The 17217-nt window shown below is 51.9% G+C and overlaps 1 protein-coding gene across 2 annotated transcripts; it reads left to right on the forward strand.

Moving 5' to 3' along the window:
* The first annotated feature begins 1745 nt into the window (after nucleotides 1–1745).
* GLS2 (glutaminase 2) lies at nucleotides 1746–17214 on the forward strand. 2 transcript variants are annotated; one of them, XM_055127102.1, is made up of 19 exons: nucleotides 1747–2158; nucleotides 2308–2404; nucleotides 6584–6683; nucleotides 7313–7434; nucleotides 8055–8184; nucleotides 8713–8792; nucleotides 8881–9044; nucleotides 9261–9319; nucleotides 11085–11117; nucleotides 11788–11846; nucleotides 12351–12417; nucleotides 12549–12599; nucleotides 13152–13328; nucleotides 15138–15269; nucleotides 15362–15454; nucleotides 15580–15641; nucleotides 16185–16261; nucleotides 16385–16448; nucleotides 16570–17214. In XM_055127102.1, the coding sequence occupies exons 1-19, from the start codon at nucleotides 2098–2100 to the stop codon at nucleotides 16724–16726; spliced, it is 1785 nt and encodes a 594-aa protein (XP_054983077.1). In that variant the 5' UTR covers nucleotides 1747–2097; the 3' UTR covers nucleotides 16727–17214. The 2 variants fall into 2 exon arrangements, with proteins under 2 accessions (XP_004601671.1, XP_054983077.1); XM_004601614.2 differs by lacking the exon at nucleotides 2308–2404 and having other exon boundaries at nucleotides 1746–2158.
* The last annotated feature ends 3 nt before the right edge of the window (nucleotides 17215–17217 follow it).

The following is a 17217-nucleotide window of genomic DNA, read 5'->3' on the forward strand; positions in this document are numbered from 1 at the left end:
AACTGGTCTTCAGTAGGAAGCTTGGTACAGGGGTAGGGGTGAGGGGATAAATTAGAAAAGGGAACACTAGGACAATGGAGGAGGGGGAAGTACCACAGAAGAAGGCTGGGGGGTGGGGGGAGGAAAACTGGGGATAGTGGTGCGGGAAAGCGGGCTCTGATGAAGGGGATTGTATTGGAACAATATATGCCTGAAACTCAATCATAAATCTCTTTGTAACTTTGTAATTCAGTGATTTAATTTTTAAAAAGACTTTTAAAAGCATTATTAGAGGGGCCAGAGTGATAGTACAGCAGGTAAGGCACCTACCTTCCACGCGGTCAATCTGAGTTGGATACACACACACACACATTATATATATATATATATATATATATATATGTGCATATATATATGTATCTGTCACTGTCACTGTCATCCAGATGCTCATCGATTTGCTCGAGTGGGCACCAGTAACGTCTCCATTGTGAGACTTGTTACTGTTTTTGGCATATCGAATACGCCACGGGGAGCTTGCCAGGCTCTGCAGTGAGGGCGAGATACTCTCGGTAGCTTGCCGGGCTCTCTGAGAGGAGCGGAGGAATCGAACCTAGGTCGGCCTTGAGCAAGGCAAACACCCTACACGCTGTGCTATCGCTCCAGCCCCCTATATACGTATCTATTAGAAAATAAATCATTAAGTGTAAGTAAATAAAATTAAAATGTTTTATACCCCAGTCTCATTTTGAAAAACCGTGTGTGTGTGTGTGTGTGTGTGTGTGTGTGTGTGTGTGTGTTCTTGTGGCTGAAGAGATAGTACAACAGATTGGACCCTTGACTGATAGGGGTTTGATTTCCAGCACCCCATATGGTTCCCCTGCCAGCACCACTAGGAATGACACCTGAGCACTGAGTCAGGAGTAAGCCCCGAACATTACCGGGTGTGACCCCAAATCTCCCAAAATAAAATAATATAAAATATATCACCTCAATCCTACATAGCCACCAAATACATATAAAACAAGCGCCAGGGACTGGGGCCATGGCAAAGCAGGTAGGGGTGCTTGCCTTGGGCCGGCCTGGGGTTCATCTCGGGCATCCCATGTGGTCCCCTGAGCACCGCCAGGAATGATCCCTGAGCACAGAGCCGGGAGCATCCCGCCCCTCCCCGCACCCACATGCAAATCAAGGACCAAAGTGCCCTAAAGTCACTGCCTCAAGTCCGAAGCGTCCAGGGCCTCTCAGGGACTTGGGGGCTGGGGGGGCTGCGAGGGTATTAAGGGTCCGTGATGGTCACTCGCCGCCAGCCGCCCAGCCCCATAGACGTGCTTTGGACCGCTACAGCGCACTAGGCAAGGTCACGGCTCTGGCCTTGGCACGTCGAAGGTCACCAGTGGCCTCTTCCACAGGGGCCACTCTTATCAGAGTGTGCATTGGCCCCGCTCTCCCGGCTGCCCCCGAGTTCCATCGTCCCGAGGCCGCCGCGTGCTCGGAGTCCCACGGCCCCCGACGCCGCCGCAGCTTTCCCGCCCTCAGCGTCCGGGCGCCGCACCTGGCGCGGGGGGCCGGGGCGCGGAGGAATTCGCAGGGTTTGGAGATGCCCCGCCTCCTTGCCCTCATTGGGTAGTCTCGGCTTTTTTTCTCCGTCCCCCGCCGGTTCCTCCCACCGTGATTGGGCCTGAGCATTATCTATCTCGAGGGCGTCACCGCCCTCTTCTCAACACCCTCCTGACGCCCCCTCCTCCCCCGTTCCCTCGCTCGGGCCCCGGGTGCGGGAAACGGGCGCACCCGCGCGTGACCCTAACCTTCTAGGACTGTCGGCCCCTCCTCCGGGGCCAGCCCCACCCACCCGGCCCCACCTCTCCTCCTTCCAGGCTCATCACCCCGCGGCCCCGGGCTTCCCCCACCTTGCCTCGTCCGCGAGTCCTCCGCCCCTCCCGCCAGGCTGCGCTCGGGCTCTCCGGGCGCTCGGGCCCCGCGAGCGGCGCGCTGGGGGGATGCGCTCCATGAGGGCTCTGCAGAGGGCGCTGAGCGGGGCCCGCAGTCAGTGCCGGCGGGGCGGCTGGGGGCACCCGAGCCGGAGCCCCCTTCTTGGCGGGGGCGTCCGGCACCACCTCAATGAGGCCGCGGCGCGGGGCAGGGAGACGCCGCGCAGCCACCAGCCGCAGCATCCGGATCAGTAAGGCTCGCGGGACAGGGGCAGGGGACCGGCTCGCCCCCACTCCCACTGTCGCTCTCGCTCGCTCCCGAGTCGCCCTCTCTCCCCGGGAGCGCATCTCGTCTCCCCTCTCCTCCTCGCTCACTCGCCTGCGATGCCTTTTCCTATAGATTTGGGGCTGTGGGTCCGCCGCGCTCGGGCGGTCAAGTGCCGCCCGCCCGGGAGGGCGTTTGGGCAGGTCGGTGCTCGGGATGGTGCCTGTCCCAGGTGCGTACCGCGCGGGGCGGGCTGCGGGGCACGGACTGTGGCGGGGTGCACGTGTCTGAGTGCCGGGCCGGGTGCGCGCTGCCCTCCCCTCCCCTGCCCTCCCCGGCTCTCGTGTGTGCTTTCGGACATGCGTGGGTCTGGAGCAGCCTCTCCGACTCGAATCCTGGTGTCGTTGGGGCTCAGTGTGTGGCGTGTCTGTGTTGCTCTGTGTGTGTGTGTGTGTGTGTGTGTGTGTGTGTGTGTCTTCGGCGTTTACTGTGTGATGCGCCTGGATTATTAGTGCGCAGGTCGGTGGTGTGGCGTTTGCTTCTGTGTTGGGGTGTGTGCGCGTTAACCAGGGCTGCAGCACCGGATCCGTTTTTCCAACTGGTCGTTGGATGAGGAAAATGTTTATAGGATTAAAAAAAGGAAAAAGAAAAAAGAATAAATCAGACGCAGATTCCCCAAACCAGAGTCAGTCCGAGCCGTTATTTGTGCTGCTCGGGGCCCCTGGTTTAAAGCGGTGGCTGCATCTCTCTTCCCCACCACCCAGAATCTATCGGGGTGGTCCAGAACCGTTACTGAACCTCTTATTTGAGAGGTATATGGAGCTGGGCAGGACATTTTGTCCTCCCCAGAAGCCAATCTAGACAACCAGCCAAGTAGCCCCGCTTTATTATAGCAGGAACAGGAAATGGACCATCAACCCCGTCATTGGCATCGACTGATGACATTCAGAAATACACACACACACCATGGTTAAAGTCGCTAGACAAATAGCACGACCTCACCAGCATGGGACCGACTGCTAACAGGCCAGTAAGGGATCACTGATTAATAATCCTTGTGCTGTAATTTTCCATCAAGCCTCTTCCCCGGGAGACACGGGAGCACTTAAACTTCCAAGAATAAGCCGCGTCTCTCCTATCCTAAATAATCACCACGGAAGAAGCGGTGCTGGAATAAAGATTTCCGTTCCCTCCTCCTCCCACATTTTGTGGGATGGAGAGCAGGAGTTTCACACACACACATTTTTCTTTTATCCAGTTGAGTCAGGTGATGAAAGTGTTTTAGAAATCTTGTTTCTCCGCCTGTGGCTGTACTCAAGGAAGCCCCTGGCAACTTCCCTGGACTGATGTTCCTTTGGGCAGTAGAGCTGGGGGGTTGAGGAAGTTGGGCTTTGTGAGTGTGACCCAGTAAGGGGTAGGGGCGTGGGGGGGAGGGGATTGTGGAGGAGAAAATCACAGCAGAGGGAAAACGCTCTGGGGATTCAGGCTGTTTTTTTTATTTTTTAGCTTTTTCATATAGAGTATCAAGAAAAAAATAAAGTATTAGAGGTTATCAGTTAATACTGTTATATGCAAACCGATATGTATATATAAATATAAAATTGAACAAAAATAGGAGCATCGTATTCCTAATCTTTGATAGCCTAGCTTTCCCATCTGTGAATAGCTTTTAAGATAATTCAATGTGTGTGAGACTGCTGTTTTAATGGCTTCCATTTTGCCATTTTGAGTCCATTGTATGAAGTATCATAATTTATTTAAACAATTTCAATTTCATTGCTAGAGTCTTGTGCATCGTTTTCAATTACTACTCAGTTGCTTAGTCTCCCTAGACATCTGTCATTAATACCTTGTATTTAGCCTTCTAGAGATATGACAGTGACAGTGACAGAGATGTTTTACCAGCAAATGCATGCTAATATTTTCTCTGCTCTTGTACAAATGGTATCATACCATACACATTATTCTGCACTTTGCTTCCACCCCCACCCCTTGACATTCTGTTGTAGATGAACACATATCTGGGATAATGTAGTATTTTTAAGGTTGTGATACATTCAGTATTGTAGTACTCTTAACCTTCGGGGATTTTTTCCTTGCAGTGTTCCCACAGACCTTCCTTCTTGAGTTACTCCTAAGTCAACTCTAACCTCCAATTCTCGGCCAGCAGAAAGATCCTCTTTTTTCTATAGGCACCTTTCTCTTTATTACAGCTGGATTTTCTCAGAGACAGAAAAACGCCCCTTCTCCTGGCATTCCTGAACGTAGACTTGACCTGGTCGATATCAAATTGCTTCATCTCTCCCTCTCTCTCTCTCTCTCTTTCTCTCTCTCTCTCCCTCTCTCTTGTTCTCGCTCTCTCTCTCAGTGCTAGGGATTAAACCCAGGTCTCCACCTATTAGATGCTCTACCACTGGGCCACATCCCCGTCCCTTTAAGAATATTTTTGGTTTTTGTTTTCTTTTGTTTGCTAGGCCACATTTAGCAGTGCTCAGGGCTTATTCCTGGTTCTGTGCTCAAGAGTCACTCTTGGCAGTGCTTGGGGGGGGACCAGATATAGTGCCAGGGATTTAAAATGGTTAGCCACATGCAAAGCAAACACCTTAGCCCGTGTACTCTCTCCATCCCCATAAACACACTATTTTAAGTTTTATTTTATTAATTTTGGGGGGGTCACGTCTAGTGATGCTCAGGTATTCAGCAATTACTCCTGGTGGTGCTCAGGGGACCATATGAGGTGCCAGGGATCGAACCTGAGTCAACTGCATGCAAGGCAAATGCCCAACCCACTGTACTGTCACTCCAGCCCCTGGGTCAAAGCATTTTAAGGGGCTTCAGATCTGATAACAATCATTCTTTAATTTGTTGACCTATTAGTTGGAGAGCTCTCAAGGCTTTGGTACCTTGGATTTTAGGTGATGTAAGCCACTGAGATACTTTGGGGAAGGAACCTTTCTAACCATGTAACTTGGGAATTCTTTATTGAAGACCCACGTGTGCCTAAGACTTTGCTCAATGCTAGGAAAACAAAGACATGTAAAACACAAAGACCTAACTGGAGCAAAGGCGATTCTTCTGTCAGTGAGGTAGTGTCATGCCATACTAGCACAGAAGCAACATCTAAAGGTGTAGGGGTGCCTTTACAGCGTTCATAACATTTCATCTGCACATTGACAGATAAGCAGCACAGTGCCAGGTGGAGGAGGTGGAGGTGGTCATTCCATGCCTGGCCCACTTAGAGAGCTACTCCTTACCAGCTGTAACTGGAATTCTGGGGGAGACAGGGCTGGGGGCATGATGGAGGAAAAGAAAGAAATCTTAGCAAGGTTTTTGTTTGTTTTGTTTGGGGGCCACACCCTGCGATGCTCAGTGCTCACTCCTGACTCTGTGCTCTGGGATCATTCCCGGTGGGGGCTCAGGGGACCATATAAGATGCTGGGGATTGAACCCAGGTTGGCCATGTGCAAGGCAAACACCCTACCCACTGTACTATTGCTTCAACCCTGGAAACTGAATTTTAGATTAAGGAAGGTAGCTAGCATATTTTAGCTAGGTTTATAGAAGCATGATTTTACCAAGTACCTGCGTTTTGAGGAAAGACAGACTTTCTCCCAATGCTATTTCAGTTAAGCCTCACCTCACCCATGTGAAGAGGATATTACTGCCGATATTTTACAGATGAGGAAGCAGGTTCAGCAATATTGAATAACCTGACTTACTAGACATATCAAGATTCCACATTTATTAAGGAGTAACTTTGGTTCTTTCTACCATATTATGCTAATACAGGGAGAAAGGAAAATAGAGGGTAAGTGTGAGATCTGTTAACAGAGGTGGATTTATTCAGTGTTGTTCACCCAACTGCTCATGGATATAATTGAGGTATGGGGATTATTCGAATGACTCCATGCTTCCAGCGGGCACGCAGTGAGTGCGAATGCTGTTAACCTCTGTGGGAAGCACAGGGAGGGGCAGAGGGAGGGAGGTGAGTGACGGGGGAGGGGGTGTGGACATGCTGAGTCTGAAGTTCCTGTGGAGCATCTAGAAATGGAAGTGTGTAGAAGGCAGCTAGAAATGAAGATCTGAATGTTGGTTAGGGACTAAAAGTTAGAACTTTTCAGAAACTGGGTCAGGGATGTAGCTCAGTGGCAAAGTGCTTACTTGCCTTGCATGTGTGAGGCCCTAGGTTCAATCTCAGCTCATTACACACACACACACACACACACACACACACTAAACTTTTCAGGACAGATGTTAAGAGCTGGAATTATAGGGATCGAGTAGACTGTTCAGGGAGGAGGCAAGGAGTGAATGAGAATACCTGCCTCCTTGTAAACCCACGTTCCAGGAAAAGGAACAACGAGCAGTTCTCAGTCTCCTGCCCTCCTCCCCTGTCTCTGCCCCCAAACAGTGATGCATCGGAGAGTGGCATGCTGGCCCGCCTGGGCGACCTGCTCTTCTACACGATTGCCGAGGGACAGGAACGAATCCCCATCCACAAGTTCACTACTGTAAGTTGCTTTCTGCCTGCTCAGAGCATCCACCATGCAGGACCTCGGGAAAGTGGGAAAGGGAAGGTAGGAGAGGCTCAGGGCAGCTAGTGGGCACCATGTGAAGATGAAGGACACAGATGATAGAAGATAACCTGGGCTCATGCGACATCCCATCCCACCCAGATTGGAAAGATGAACCCTTCAAACTCAACCCATCTTCTTGGTTTTTACCCAATACGTTCAGAAACCAATTGCTTTTATGAGAAAGGATAGAGAGCCAGGCTGAGCACTCAAAGGTTAGCACCCTAGGGGCTGGAGTGATAGCACAGCGGGTAGGGCGTTTGCCTTGCACGTGGCCGACCTGGGTTCGATTCCCAGCATCCCATATGGTCCCCTGAGCACGGCCAGGGGTAATTCCTGAGTGTAGAGCCAGGAGTGATCCCTGAGCATCGCTGGGTGTGACCCAAAAGGCAAAAAAAAAAAAAAACACACACACACAAAGGTTAGCACCCTATTCCTGCCTCAGTTTCCAAATCCACTTATGTCACCTGGTATAGTAACAGAGGTTGAGCTAACTCGGGAATATTATTAGGATCCTGGCCCTGCCCTTGCAGTGGAATTCACCTGACTCTTTCATCCTCCTAAAGGCACTGAAGGCCACCGGACTACAGACGTCAGATCCCCGGCTCCGGGACTGCCTGAGCCAGATGCGCCACATGGTTCGAGAGTCCAGCAGTGGTGGCCTCTTGGACCGAGAACTCTTCCAAAAGTGAGGGCCCCAGACCCAAGGGCACCAACTCTCAGATCTGTGCCCTGAAGGCAGACTTCAGCAGCAGGGAGTGATCTCGAGGGTTCACTGGTTCAACCTTCATTTCATGACTTACCATGCAAGCTGTACCTGAATATGTCAATGCTCGTTATAAAAATCCAAACAATATAGAAATACATGTTCTCCATTCCTTCTCTCCCCACCCCAGTCCCTTTTGCTAGAAGTCTACACTGCTCTCAGATTAATGGGCTTCTTCTAGATAATGTCCTGTGCATCTCATGCCTATAGGGATATATGTAAATATATTTATATGACTTTGGATTCTAAAGTGTAAAGATAACCTACTCTAAATAGATCTTATTTAGGCGTTTTGTTTTTCTCATATCCCCAAATGCTGTTTCTTAGAATCCCTTTCCACATCATTACTACCCCCCAGGTGAGAGGCAAAGAAGCCTGAGACCCAGTAGGATACAGTGACATGCCAATGGTCGCACAACTATCGATCCCTAACCCATGACCCCTGACCACTCGCACCTTCTCTATTACTAACGTCCGCGGCTCCAGAGTGAGTCTCGGCCGCCTCTCTCCAGCCCCCTAACCCACTCGTGTCTGGGATCCAGGTGTGTAAGCAGCAACATTGTGCTCCTGACCCAGGCATTCCGAAAGAAGTTTGTCATTCCTGATTTTGAGGAGTTCACGGGCCATGTGGATCGCATCTTTGAGGATGCCAGAGAGCTCACTGGAGGCAAAGTGAGGGCCAGGGGACTAAGGGGGGCAAGGGGTCTGGGCCAGATGGACCTTGCTTCTTGCAGACATCCTGGGGCTGGGAATCCAGTGGAGGAGCAAAACTTATAAAAATGGGACTTTATGTATTTCTATACATGTAATTTCTAGAGCAGGCAAGGGAATCCGTTTTTCGGTTGGTTTGTTTTAAATGGGGACAGTTCCATAGGATTCAATAGAACTTTGAAGGAATCCCATAAGAATAAAGGAGCCAAAGAACCAAAGGGCAAAGTGACCCCAGAATTACCCCCCCCCTTTTTTAAGACCTTCCATGGGCTTTACCGCCACCCCTACAGGTGCGGGGCTATGGAAATATAAGGCCTTAGAACTTAAGGCTGGGGCGTATACGGGGAGCGATGGGGAAGGGAGCCACATTGCCCTGCAGCAGGCAGGTTGTCGCTTTTATCAAAAAGATGCTCTGAGCTCTGCGGCTGGCCTCTCCTTTCTCTCCACATCCGCATCTCTCTGTCTGTTTTCTCCGCCCGCTCGTACCAGGTGGCCGCCTACATCCCGCAGCTGGCGAAGGCAAACCCAGAGCTGTGGGGCGTCTCCCTGTGCACTGTGGATGGTCAGCGGTGAGAATCCGGGTGCGAGAAAGGGGAGGTGTGGCAGAGGGGCAGGAGAAAGGCTTGACCACCGCCGTTGACCCTTGTCTGCCTCCAGGCACTCTGTGGGCCACACAAAGATACCGTTCTGCCTGCAGTCCTGCGTGAAGCCCCTCACCTACGCCATCTCCATCAGCACCCTGGGCACCGACTACGTGCACAAATTTGTGGGCAAGGAGCCCAGCGGCCTGCGGTACAACAAGCTCTCGCTCAATGAGGAAGGTAAGCACCCTGGCGCTCAGGCCAGACTTCAAACAGGTCTTTCTCCTTATTGCCCACTGCTCCGGCCTTTTTGCTCCACTCACCTGCCTGACCAACCTGCCATCCCATCAGCGCCAACACAGATCTCTTTCTTGTGTAGTCTGCCAAGTGAGCAGGCTGTGAAGAAAGTGTTTGCTCTGCGGCTGATAAGAGTCTGGGTGGTTTATGTTTCCTCAGGCATCCCCCATAACCCCATGGTCAACGCTGGCGCCATCGTCGTGAGCTCCTTGATCAAGGTCAGTGCTACCCTAGTCTTTTAGAGGTACAGTTCTCTGAACCCCTTATTCCTATTCCTTATGCCTACCCAGCTCTCCTGGGATTCCTGCGGTAGCTTTGAGGGGCCCCACAAAGCACAGTCGGAAGCACCTATACTGAGGATGTTAATGAAAGGAATATGGGGCTGGAGAGAGAGCTCACTGGGCTGCAGTGCATGCTTTGCACCCCACATGGTACCTTGAGCACTGCTCGGAGCACCCCCTAAGTTGTCATCATAGCTCTGAGCCCCTCCAGGTGTGACCCCAAAATGAACACCAAAAGGAATGGTACCCTGCCTCCATTCCTAAGTCTGGTGCCTAGAGTTTCCCGGCGCTTAGAGAAGCAATCTGGTCCTGACCCCTGCCTGGGGTCAAGGGCCAAATGCTACACACAGGGGGAGGACAGTGCAATCAGACACTGATTGGCCAACTCTGGGTGAGAGACTCGGGGATGGAAGGGTGAATGGCCAGGCCAGGGCAGCTATTCACGTCACCTGGATCTGTGAGTCGGCCTTGAGCAGAGGTGTCGGGCTGGCCCGTCCACTGTAGGTCTCCTAGGGCTTGAGCAAGAGCCTGAGGGCACTGAGGGCAGAAACGCTCTGAAGCCAATCACAGGCACTCCTGGGGAAGGTGGCGTTAGGAACCCTCCCCCACGCGCCCAGGTGTCAGAGTCCCTGTGATGTTGACTCTCTAGTTGACACAGTCAGGAAAGGATGAGTGGGGGTGGGTGGGACGACCAGGCCCTGTCTCTCCCCTTATTTAGGGTAGTTTAGCTACAGACCTTTTTCTGAAACGCGCGTCATCCCATCCCAGCCCAGTAGGCCCTAATGGACTTAGCCCTTATCTGATAATTCAGTTGTTGATATGATCAATACAAATTGATATCATTATTATAATATACACAGTGGACACATGTTACTCTTTTTTTTTTTTTTTTTTTTGCTTTTTGGATCTCACCCAGCAATGCACAGGGGTCACTCCTGGCTCTGTTCTCAGGAATTACCCCTGGCAGTGCTCAGGGAACCATATGGGATGCTGGGAATCGAACCCGGGTCGGCGGCATGTAAGGCAAACACCCTACCTGCTGTGCTATCGCTCCAGCCCCACATGTTACTCTTTTTGTTTGTCTTTGGGCTACATCCAGTGGTAGTCAGGGCTTACTCCTGGCTCTGTGCTCAGGGGACATAAGGGGTGCCAGGGATCGAACCCAGGTCAACTGTGTGCAAAGCAAACGGTCTACCTACGTATGTACTATCGCTCTGGCCTTGACACTTGTCACTCTTGGAGTGAGTGATGGGAGTCAGGGATAAGAGAGGGTGAGGTTCCAGCCGGGGGCTCAGGAGTGGGGATGGAGATGGGAAGAGGGTTGGGCTTGGTGACAGCACTGGGGTCAGGAAAACACAAGTGGGGGTCAAGAATGAGGATTGGAATTGAGAATGGGAGCGCGATTGAGATTCAGGAGGGGTGAGGCTCTTATATGGGGTGAAACTACGTATTAATAATCTTATAATAAAAATCTCAATGAATAAGTGTTAAAGATCACAAAGTATGCATAGAAACAGTCCTGGTTACTCAAATATATATATGTATATATATATGTATATATATATATATATAAATGTGTTAAATATAACACATTCCTGTTAGGAAAACCAGTTTGACACTTGAACCCAACTAGGTTTCTTCTGACGCTCCTGTCGTCCTTCCAGTCTGGAATACTAACATAGCTCTTCCATCCTCTCTGCAGATGGACTGTAACAAAGCTGAGAAGTTTGACTTTGTAAGTTTCTCTGCTCCTCAGACCCTGACAACTTTCTCCATGGCATGTTTCTCTCCAGATGGCCTGCGGCATGTGAAGGCACTTACCTCACACACAGCCAACCCCGGAAACCCGGGGTTTTCTTCATCCCACTCATCCCCTTCATCCCTGTGGTTCCCTAGCACTGTCAGAAATGATCCCTGAACCCAGAGCCAGGAGCATTGGTAGAGCTCTACCGGGTCTGGGCCCCAGACAAATAACAACACCAACAAAAACTGATGGCCCGCATGGCTCTGCCGCATGTTGCTAGTACCCCAGCCTGTAAAAAACTCCTTCCCAGAGGTGAGGGAACCAGCTGGCCTCAAGAGGAAAGCAGCAGGTAGGGCATTGACTTGGCCCACAGTCAACCCGGGTTCAATCCCTGGGATTCTGTATGGTGTTCATGTCTCCGCCCCAACTTCCCCCGCACCACCACAAGTGACCCCTAATCACAGAGCCAGGAGTGATCCCTTAGCATTGCCAGCTGCATCCCCCAAACACAAACTAAAGGGGTGGTGGGGGCGGGGCCGGGAAGCTCTGAAGTCCCTGTGTGTGTGTGCACTAAAGATATCAGAATGGTTAATGAGCCTACTGTGTGTCTAGTGTGGGTCCTCCCTCCGTGGGGCCTCCCACACCCCTTCTTCTCTTCTAGGTCTTGCAATTTCTGAACAAGATGGCTGGGAATGAATACATGGGTTTCAGCAATGCCACGTAAGGCCCTGTTCAGAGGATTGGCTGAGTGCATTGTGGTGTATTTGTGTGATGGAGGGAGAGGATAGAATGAATCTAAGAAGCAAACCCAAGGGGGGATTTGGCCTTAGAGTTTCCTGAGTCTCTTCAGTGACATTTGTTCATTTTGTAAAAGAAGTCGATCCACTTCTGCTTATTACATATGAGAAGATCTGTGCTTAGGCCCTTTCTCGTCAGCCCTCTCAAAGCTAAACAAACCCTCGCCAGATTTTCTAGAGCAGATGGCTAGATTGTCTTGGGCTTTTATTTGGTTTTTGCACTTTACAATAAAGCAATGCCTCGTATTTGCTAAGGTTTCCTGTAGCCAACATTTCCTGTAGTAAAACTGTGAGAACTTATAAAGGCGCTGATTTATGTTGGCATGTATGATAGAGTCGTGTCTCTCTCAGGGAATACATTCCCCCCCTCCCCATTTCTCACACCCACCCCTAAAATATCAAGTACTAAATGGGATGTTTTCTTCAGATTCCAGTCAGAGAAGGAAACGGGGGATCGGAATTACGCCATTGGCTATTACCTCAAGGAGAAGAAGGTAACTGGAAAAGTTGATGAGACCCCCCCAGGGATTCTGAGGCGGGTGGAAGGGCGGTCCGTGCTGGGGCCTCTGGCTGGGAGTCTGAGCGTGACGGGCTGGCTGACCGCCTCCCCTCTTCTTCCTGGCAGTGCTTTCCCAAGGGAGTGGACATGATGGCTGCTCTTGACCTCTACTTCCAGGCAAGCAAACACAGCCCAATGGGCTGAGTGATAGCACAGTGGGTAGGGCGTTTGCCTTGCATGTGGCCGACCCGGGTTCGATTCCCAGCATCCCATAGGGTCCCCTGAGCACCGCCAGGAGTGATTCCTGAGTGCAGAGCCAGGAGTAACCCCTGTGCATGCCGGGTGTGACCCAAAAAGAAAAAAAGAAAGAAAAACAAAACACTGAGCCCAGGGCCACGGGCACACGACCCTTGGCCCTGGGTCTGACCCCCAGGCCTTGGGGGTCCCGGCTCTACCCCCCAAGAGGGATGTGCCTGGTATCCTTCGGGAACCTCAGAGGCCAGGTGTATCCAGCCCCCCGTCATCACAACAGTATCAACAGCAGTGAAGCAAGCAGGGGGGAAGGGTGGGGGGGAATGAAAAATATCAACAAAACTGGGAGAAAATTAAAAAAAAAGGAAACAGCCCGGAAACTGAAGTTTGAATGAAGACGCCAGGAATGTTGCCGCGTGCCTGACGCGCCTCGTCTACACCGCACCCTCCCCTCTGACCTCTGTCCTGTCTGCACAGCTGTGCTCCGTGGAAGTAACCTGCGAATCCGGCAGTGTCATGGCGGCCACCCTGGCCAACGGCGGGATCTGCCCCATCACGGGCGAGAGCGTGCTGAGTGCCGAGGCCGTGCGCAGCACCCTGAGCCTCATGCACTCCTGCGGCATGTACGACTTCTCGGGCCAGTTTGCCTTCCACGTGAGTGCTCCCAGGCCAGTGCCCCAAAGGGACGATGACACAGGAGGCCTTGAAGGTGGACGGGGGGAAGTGTGTGCCCGCCGCTTGTCCACTCACTCAGCTTCCAAGCAGGCGATTAGGCAGAGAATCATCTGGAATCCCTCAGACTCTCAGACTGGCCGCTGCAGCCCCTGCGCTGTTCTGCCCCCCTTCCCATCACTCTCTGTCTCGGCTTAGAGTCTCTCCCCAGAGGCCTTTCTGTCCATCCTATCTCACGTGCGCCCATCTTCCTCTGTCAGCATTTCTTTTCCTTCTTTCCTTCAGTTTTACCGCCAGTTATCTTTTTTCTTTAATGTTTTTTTTTAAATTTTTTTATTTTGGGGTCACACCCAGCGATGCACAGGGGTTACTTCTGGCTCTGCACTCAGGAATCACCCCTGGCGGTGCTCAGGGGACCATATGGGATGCTGGGATTCGAACCCGGGTTGGCCGCGTGCAAGGCAAACGCCCTACTCGCTGTGCTATCGCTCCAGCCCCTTTTTCCTGTAATGTTTCTCTGCTTCTCTGTGTTTCTCTTCTCCCACCAGAATGTAAGTTAGGCGAGAGACGGTCTTAGCTCAGGCATAGCATCAAAGAAAGAAAAATCTCGGTAAACATTTCCCTCCTGAAGTCCTTCACTGAAGGGGGAAGCGGGTAAGAAAAGGCAAATGAACTAGTGAAAGACAGAGCTGGGGATGACCTTTTTCTTGCAGTAGTTTGGGCCAGCACCGCCCTGTGGTTCTCATCTGCTGGCCTGCACTCTGGTGGTGGCCTGTGGCATAGGCGGGGAAGACCTCCTGACTTGCCATCTTTTCTGTTTTTGCTCACACTTGGCAATGCTCAGGGTTTACTCCTGACTCTGCACTCAAAAATTACTCCTGGTTTAAACAGGGGTCAGGAGAACTGGTCAGTGGTTGGATTGTGCCACGAGTGGGGGCGGGGAGGGGGGAACAGTATGACAATAGTAGTTGGAAATGACCACGCTGGACAAGAACTGAGTGTTGAAAGTAGGTGAAGGGAGATAGGTAACTTTTCAGTACCTGTATTGCAAACCACAGTGCCCAAAAAGGTGAGGAGGGAGGGAGCCAGGGAGCCAGAGCCAGAGAATAGAAGTGTCTGCGATAGAGGCAGGCCAGGAGGGCAGGGGTGGGGGTGTTGGCAGCGGGGAGTGAGGGAAACTGGGGACATTGGTGCCGGGAAATGTACACTGGTGGAGGGATGGTGTTGGAATACTGTATGACTGAAACCCATTCACGGACAGCTTTGTAACGGTCTATCTCATGATGATTCAATTTTTAAAAAAATGACCCCTGGGGCTGGAGTGATAGTATAGCGGGTAGGGCGTTTGCCTTGCACACGGCCAACCTGGGTTCGATTCCCAGCATCCCATATGATCCCCCGAGCACCGCCAGGGGTAATTCCTGAGTGCAAAGCCAGGAATAACCCCTGAGCATCACTGGGTGTGACACCCCCCCGCCCCCGCAAAAAAAATACCCCTGGCTTGCTCAGGGGATTAAACGTGGGTTGGGCATGTGCAAGGTAAACATCCTTCCTACTGTACTATCACTCCAGGCTCATCATTTCTTGGGGGGATTGTTTTTGACATCTGGGCCACACCCAGTGATGCTCAGAGATTACTCCTGACTATGCACTCAGGAATTACTCCTGGGTGTGCTCTGGGGACAATATGGGATACATGGAATCAAACCCAGGTTGACACACTACTGACTGTACGATCGCCCCAGCCCCTCCGTTAACTGTGATTAACCCAGTGTGAACCTCGTCCCCTAGGTGGGCCTGCCAGCTAAATCGGCTGTGTCCGGAGCCATCCTGCTGGTGGTACCTAATGTCATGGGAATGATGTGTCTGTCCCCTCCACTGGACAAGCTGGGGAACAGCCACAGGGGCATCAACTTCTGCCAGGTGAGTGACTCCGGATATTTAGTGTGTTCAGATTCAGCAACACCATGTAAGCGCAGCGCCAAGTAAACAGCCACTGTGGCTTTTAATTGTAGAAGCTGGTGTCTCACTTCAATTTCCACAACTATGACAACCTGCGGCACTGCGCTCGGAAACTAGACCCACGGCGCCAAGGGGGAGAAGTTCGAGTAAGGAACGCCCCAGTGGCTGTGGGAAACGTTTCAGAACAGTCCCCTTGGCTAGGAGGGCAGAGCTGGAAACGGGTGGGTCCAAAGTCACCGTCACTCTCAGGCGGGTATGATTTGTTTTCCAGAACAAGTCTGTGGTGAACCTGTTGTTCGCGGCCTACAGTGGCGATGTCTCAGCTCTAAGAAGGTACTTCATTACGCAGTGTCTGTCACGTGCTAAGAACACCCAGGCGCCACTGTTTCAGTTAACCTGGGTAATAGGAGCAGAGTCCTAGGAGGTGGGTTAGAACCGTGTCGGCCCAATTACCAATCCCAAATAAAGGCTGGGCACCTGCCACGGCTGTGTAGAAACGTTACACTCCAATCTCTCGGACGTGGGCTTACACCTCCTCTGGGCACACAAGAATAAACTGTGCAGGCCGGAGTGATAGCACAGCGGGTAGGCCGCTTGCCTTGCACGCGGCCGACCCGGGTTCGATCCCCGGCATCCCATATGGTCCCCCAAGCACTGCCAGGAGCAATTCCTGAGAGCAAAGCCAGGAGTAACCCCTGAGCATCGCTGGGTGTGACCCAAAAAGCAAAAAAAAAAAAAAAAAAAGAATAAACTGTGCAGGGCCCATCAGTCTTAGACTTCTTCCTGGAACCTGTCCAGTGTGACCCACTTCAGAAAGGTCACCAGTGACGCTATGGCGACTCTAGGGTAACGACGGCTACTTTCCTCCATCGTCAGGTTTGCTTTGTCGGCCATGGACATGGAACAGAAAGACTACGACTCCCGCACAGCGCTGCATGTCGCTGCAGCTGAAGGTACTGAGGGATCAGTGAGAGGGAGCCTGCGCCCCAAACTCTCCCCCACCCCCCGCTCCCCTCCTGGCTGACTCAGGCGGCCAAGGATCTGTACCCTCCTTCTCCTCCTGCCCGTATCTCTAGGCCACATGGATGTTGTGAAATTCCTGATCGAGGCTTGCAAAGTGAATCCTTTCGTCAAGGACAGGTGAGTTGGGCTAAGCTGTGAGTGGGGGCATCTTCACGGCCCTGCGGCCCCCACCGTGCCACAGGCAACCGCGACGCCCTCCGGGTCTCCTTTGCCCGATCTCGGCCGTTGTTCCTTTCAGGTGGGGCAACATTCCTCTGGACGACGCTGTGCAGTTCAACCACCTGGAGGTGGTCAAGCTGCTTCAAGACTACCAGGACTCCTACACGCCCTCAGAGACCCAGGCGGAGGCAGCCGCCGAGGTCCTGTCCAAAGAGAACTTAGAGAGCATGGTGTGAGCCTGGGGCCCGTGCACAGTCCCTGCTCAAGAAAAAGCATGAGCCGGCCACATACCTAACCTCCCACCACCAAACATGCTATGGAGCGCTGCACTGCTTCAGTGGGGACCACTTAGACCAGTGCTTCCTTTGAGAGTAAAAATGCCCCGTTCTCTTGGCAAACAGTATAGAGAAGTGCCTCGATGGACACCTGCAGTAGAGCTACCTTTGGAGCCCGGGGCTGCTTCGAGCTACAGTCTAATGGCTTGGCCCACTCAAACCACCCCAGGTCTTCCCACAGACCCCCCTCTCCTCCCTAAAGAGACCGTCCTGAGGGAAGGATTTCTCACAACCTAGCAGGAGGGGATGTAGCTTTCTTTGTGCCTGGTTTTAGGCCTCTGGAGAGATCTGCTGCCTCATCCCCTTGGCCAGGAAGTGCTACTGCTAATAGCAATTTTATAGACAGAGAAAGTATTTTGTGTTCAAATAAACTTTAATTATACAAATTACTT

The sequence above is a fragment of the Sorex araneus genome, chromosome 2 (genome assembly GCF_027595985.1).
Source record: "Sorex araneus isolate mSorAra2 chromosome 2, mSorAra2.pri, whole genome shotgun sequence".
Classification (NCBI taxonomy): Eukaryota; Metazoa; Chordata; class Mammalia; order Eulipotyphla; family Soricidae; genus Sorex; species Sorex araneus.

Bases quoted from the DNA above. Each gene is read 5' to 3' on its own strand.
- GLS2 (XM_004601614.2), top strand. From the start codon at position 1,977: ATGCGCTCCATGAGGGCTCTGCAGAGGGCGCTGAGCGGGGCCCGCAGT. The intron at 9,045-9,260 runs GTAAGCACCCTG...ATGTTTCCTCAG, and splicing joins GCTCTCGCTCAATGAGGAAG to GCATCCCCCATAACCCCATG. The intron at 12,418-12,548 runs GTAACTGGAAAA...TCTTCCTGGCAG, and splicing joins ATTACCTCAAGGAGAAGAAG to TGCTTTCCCAAGGGAGTGGA.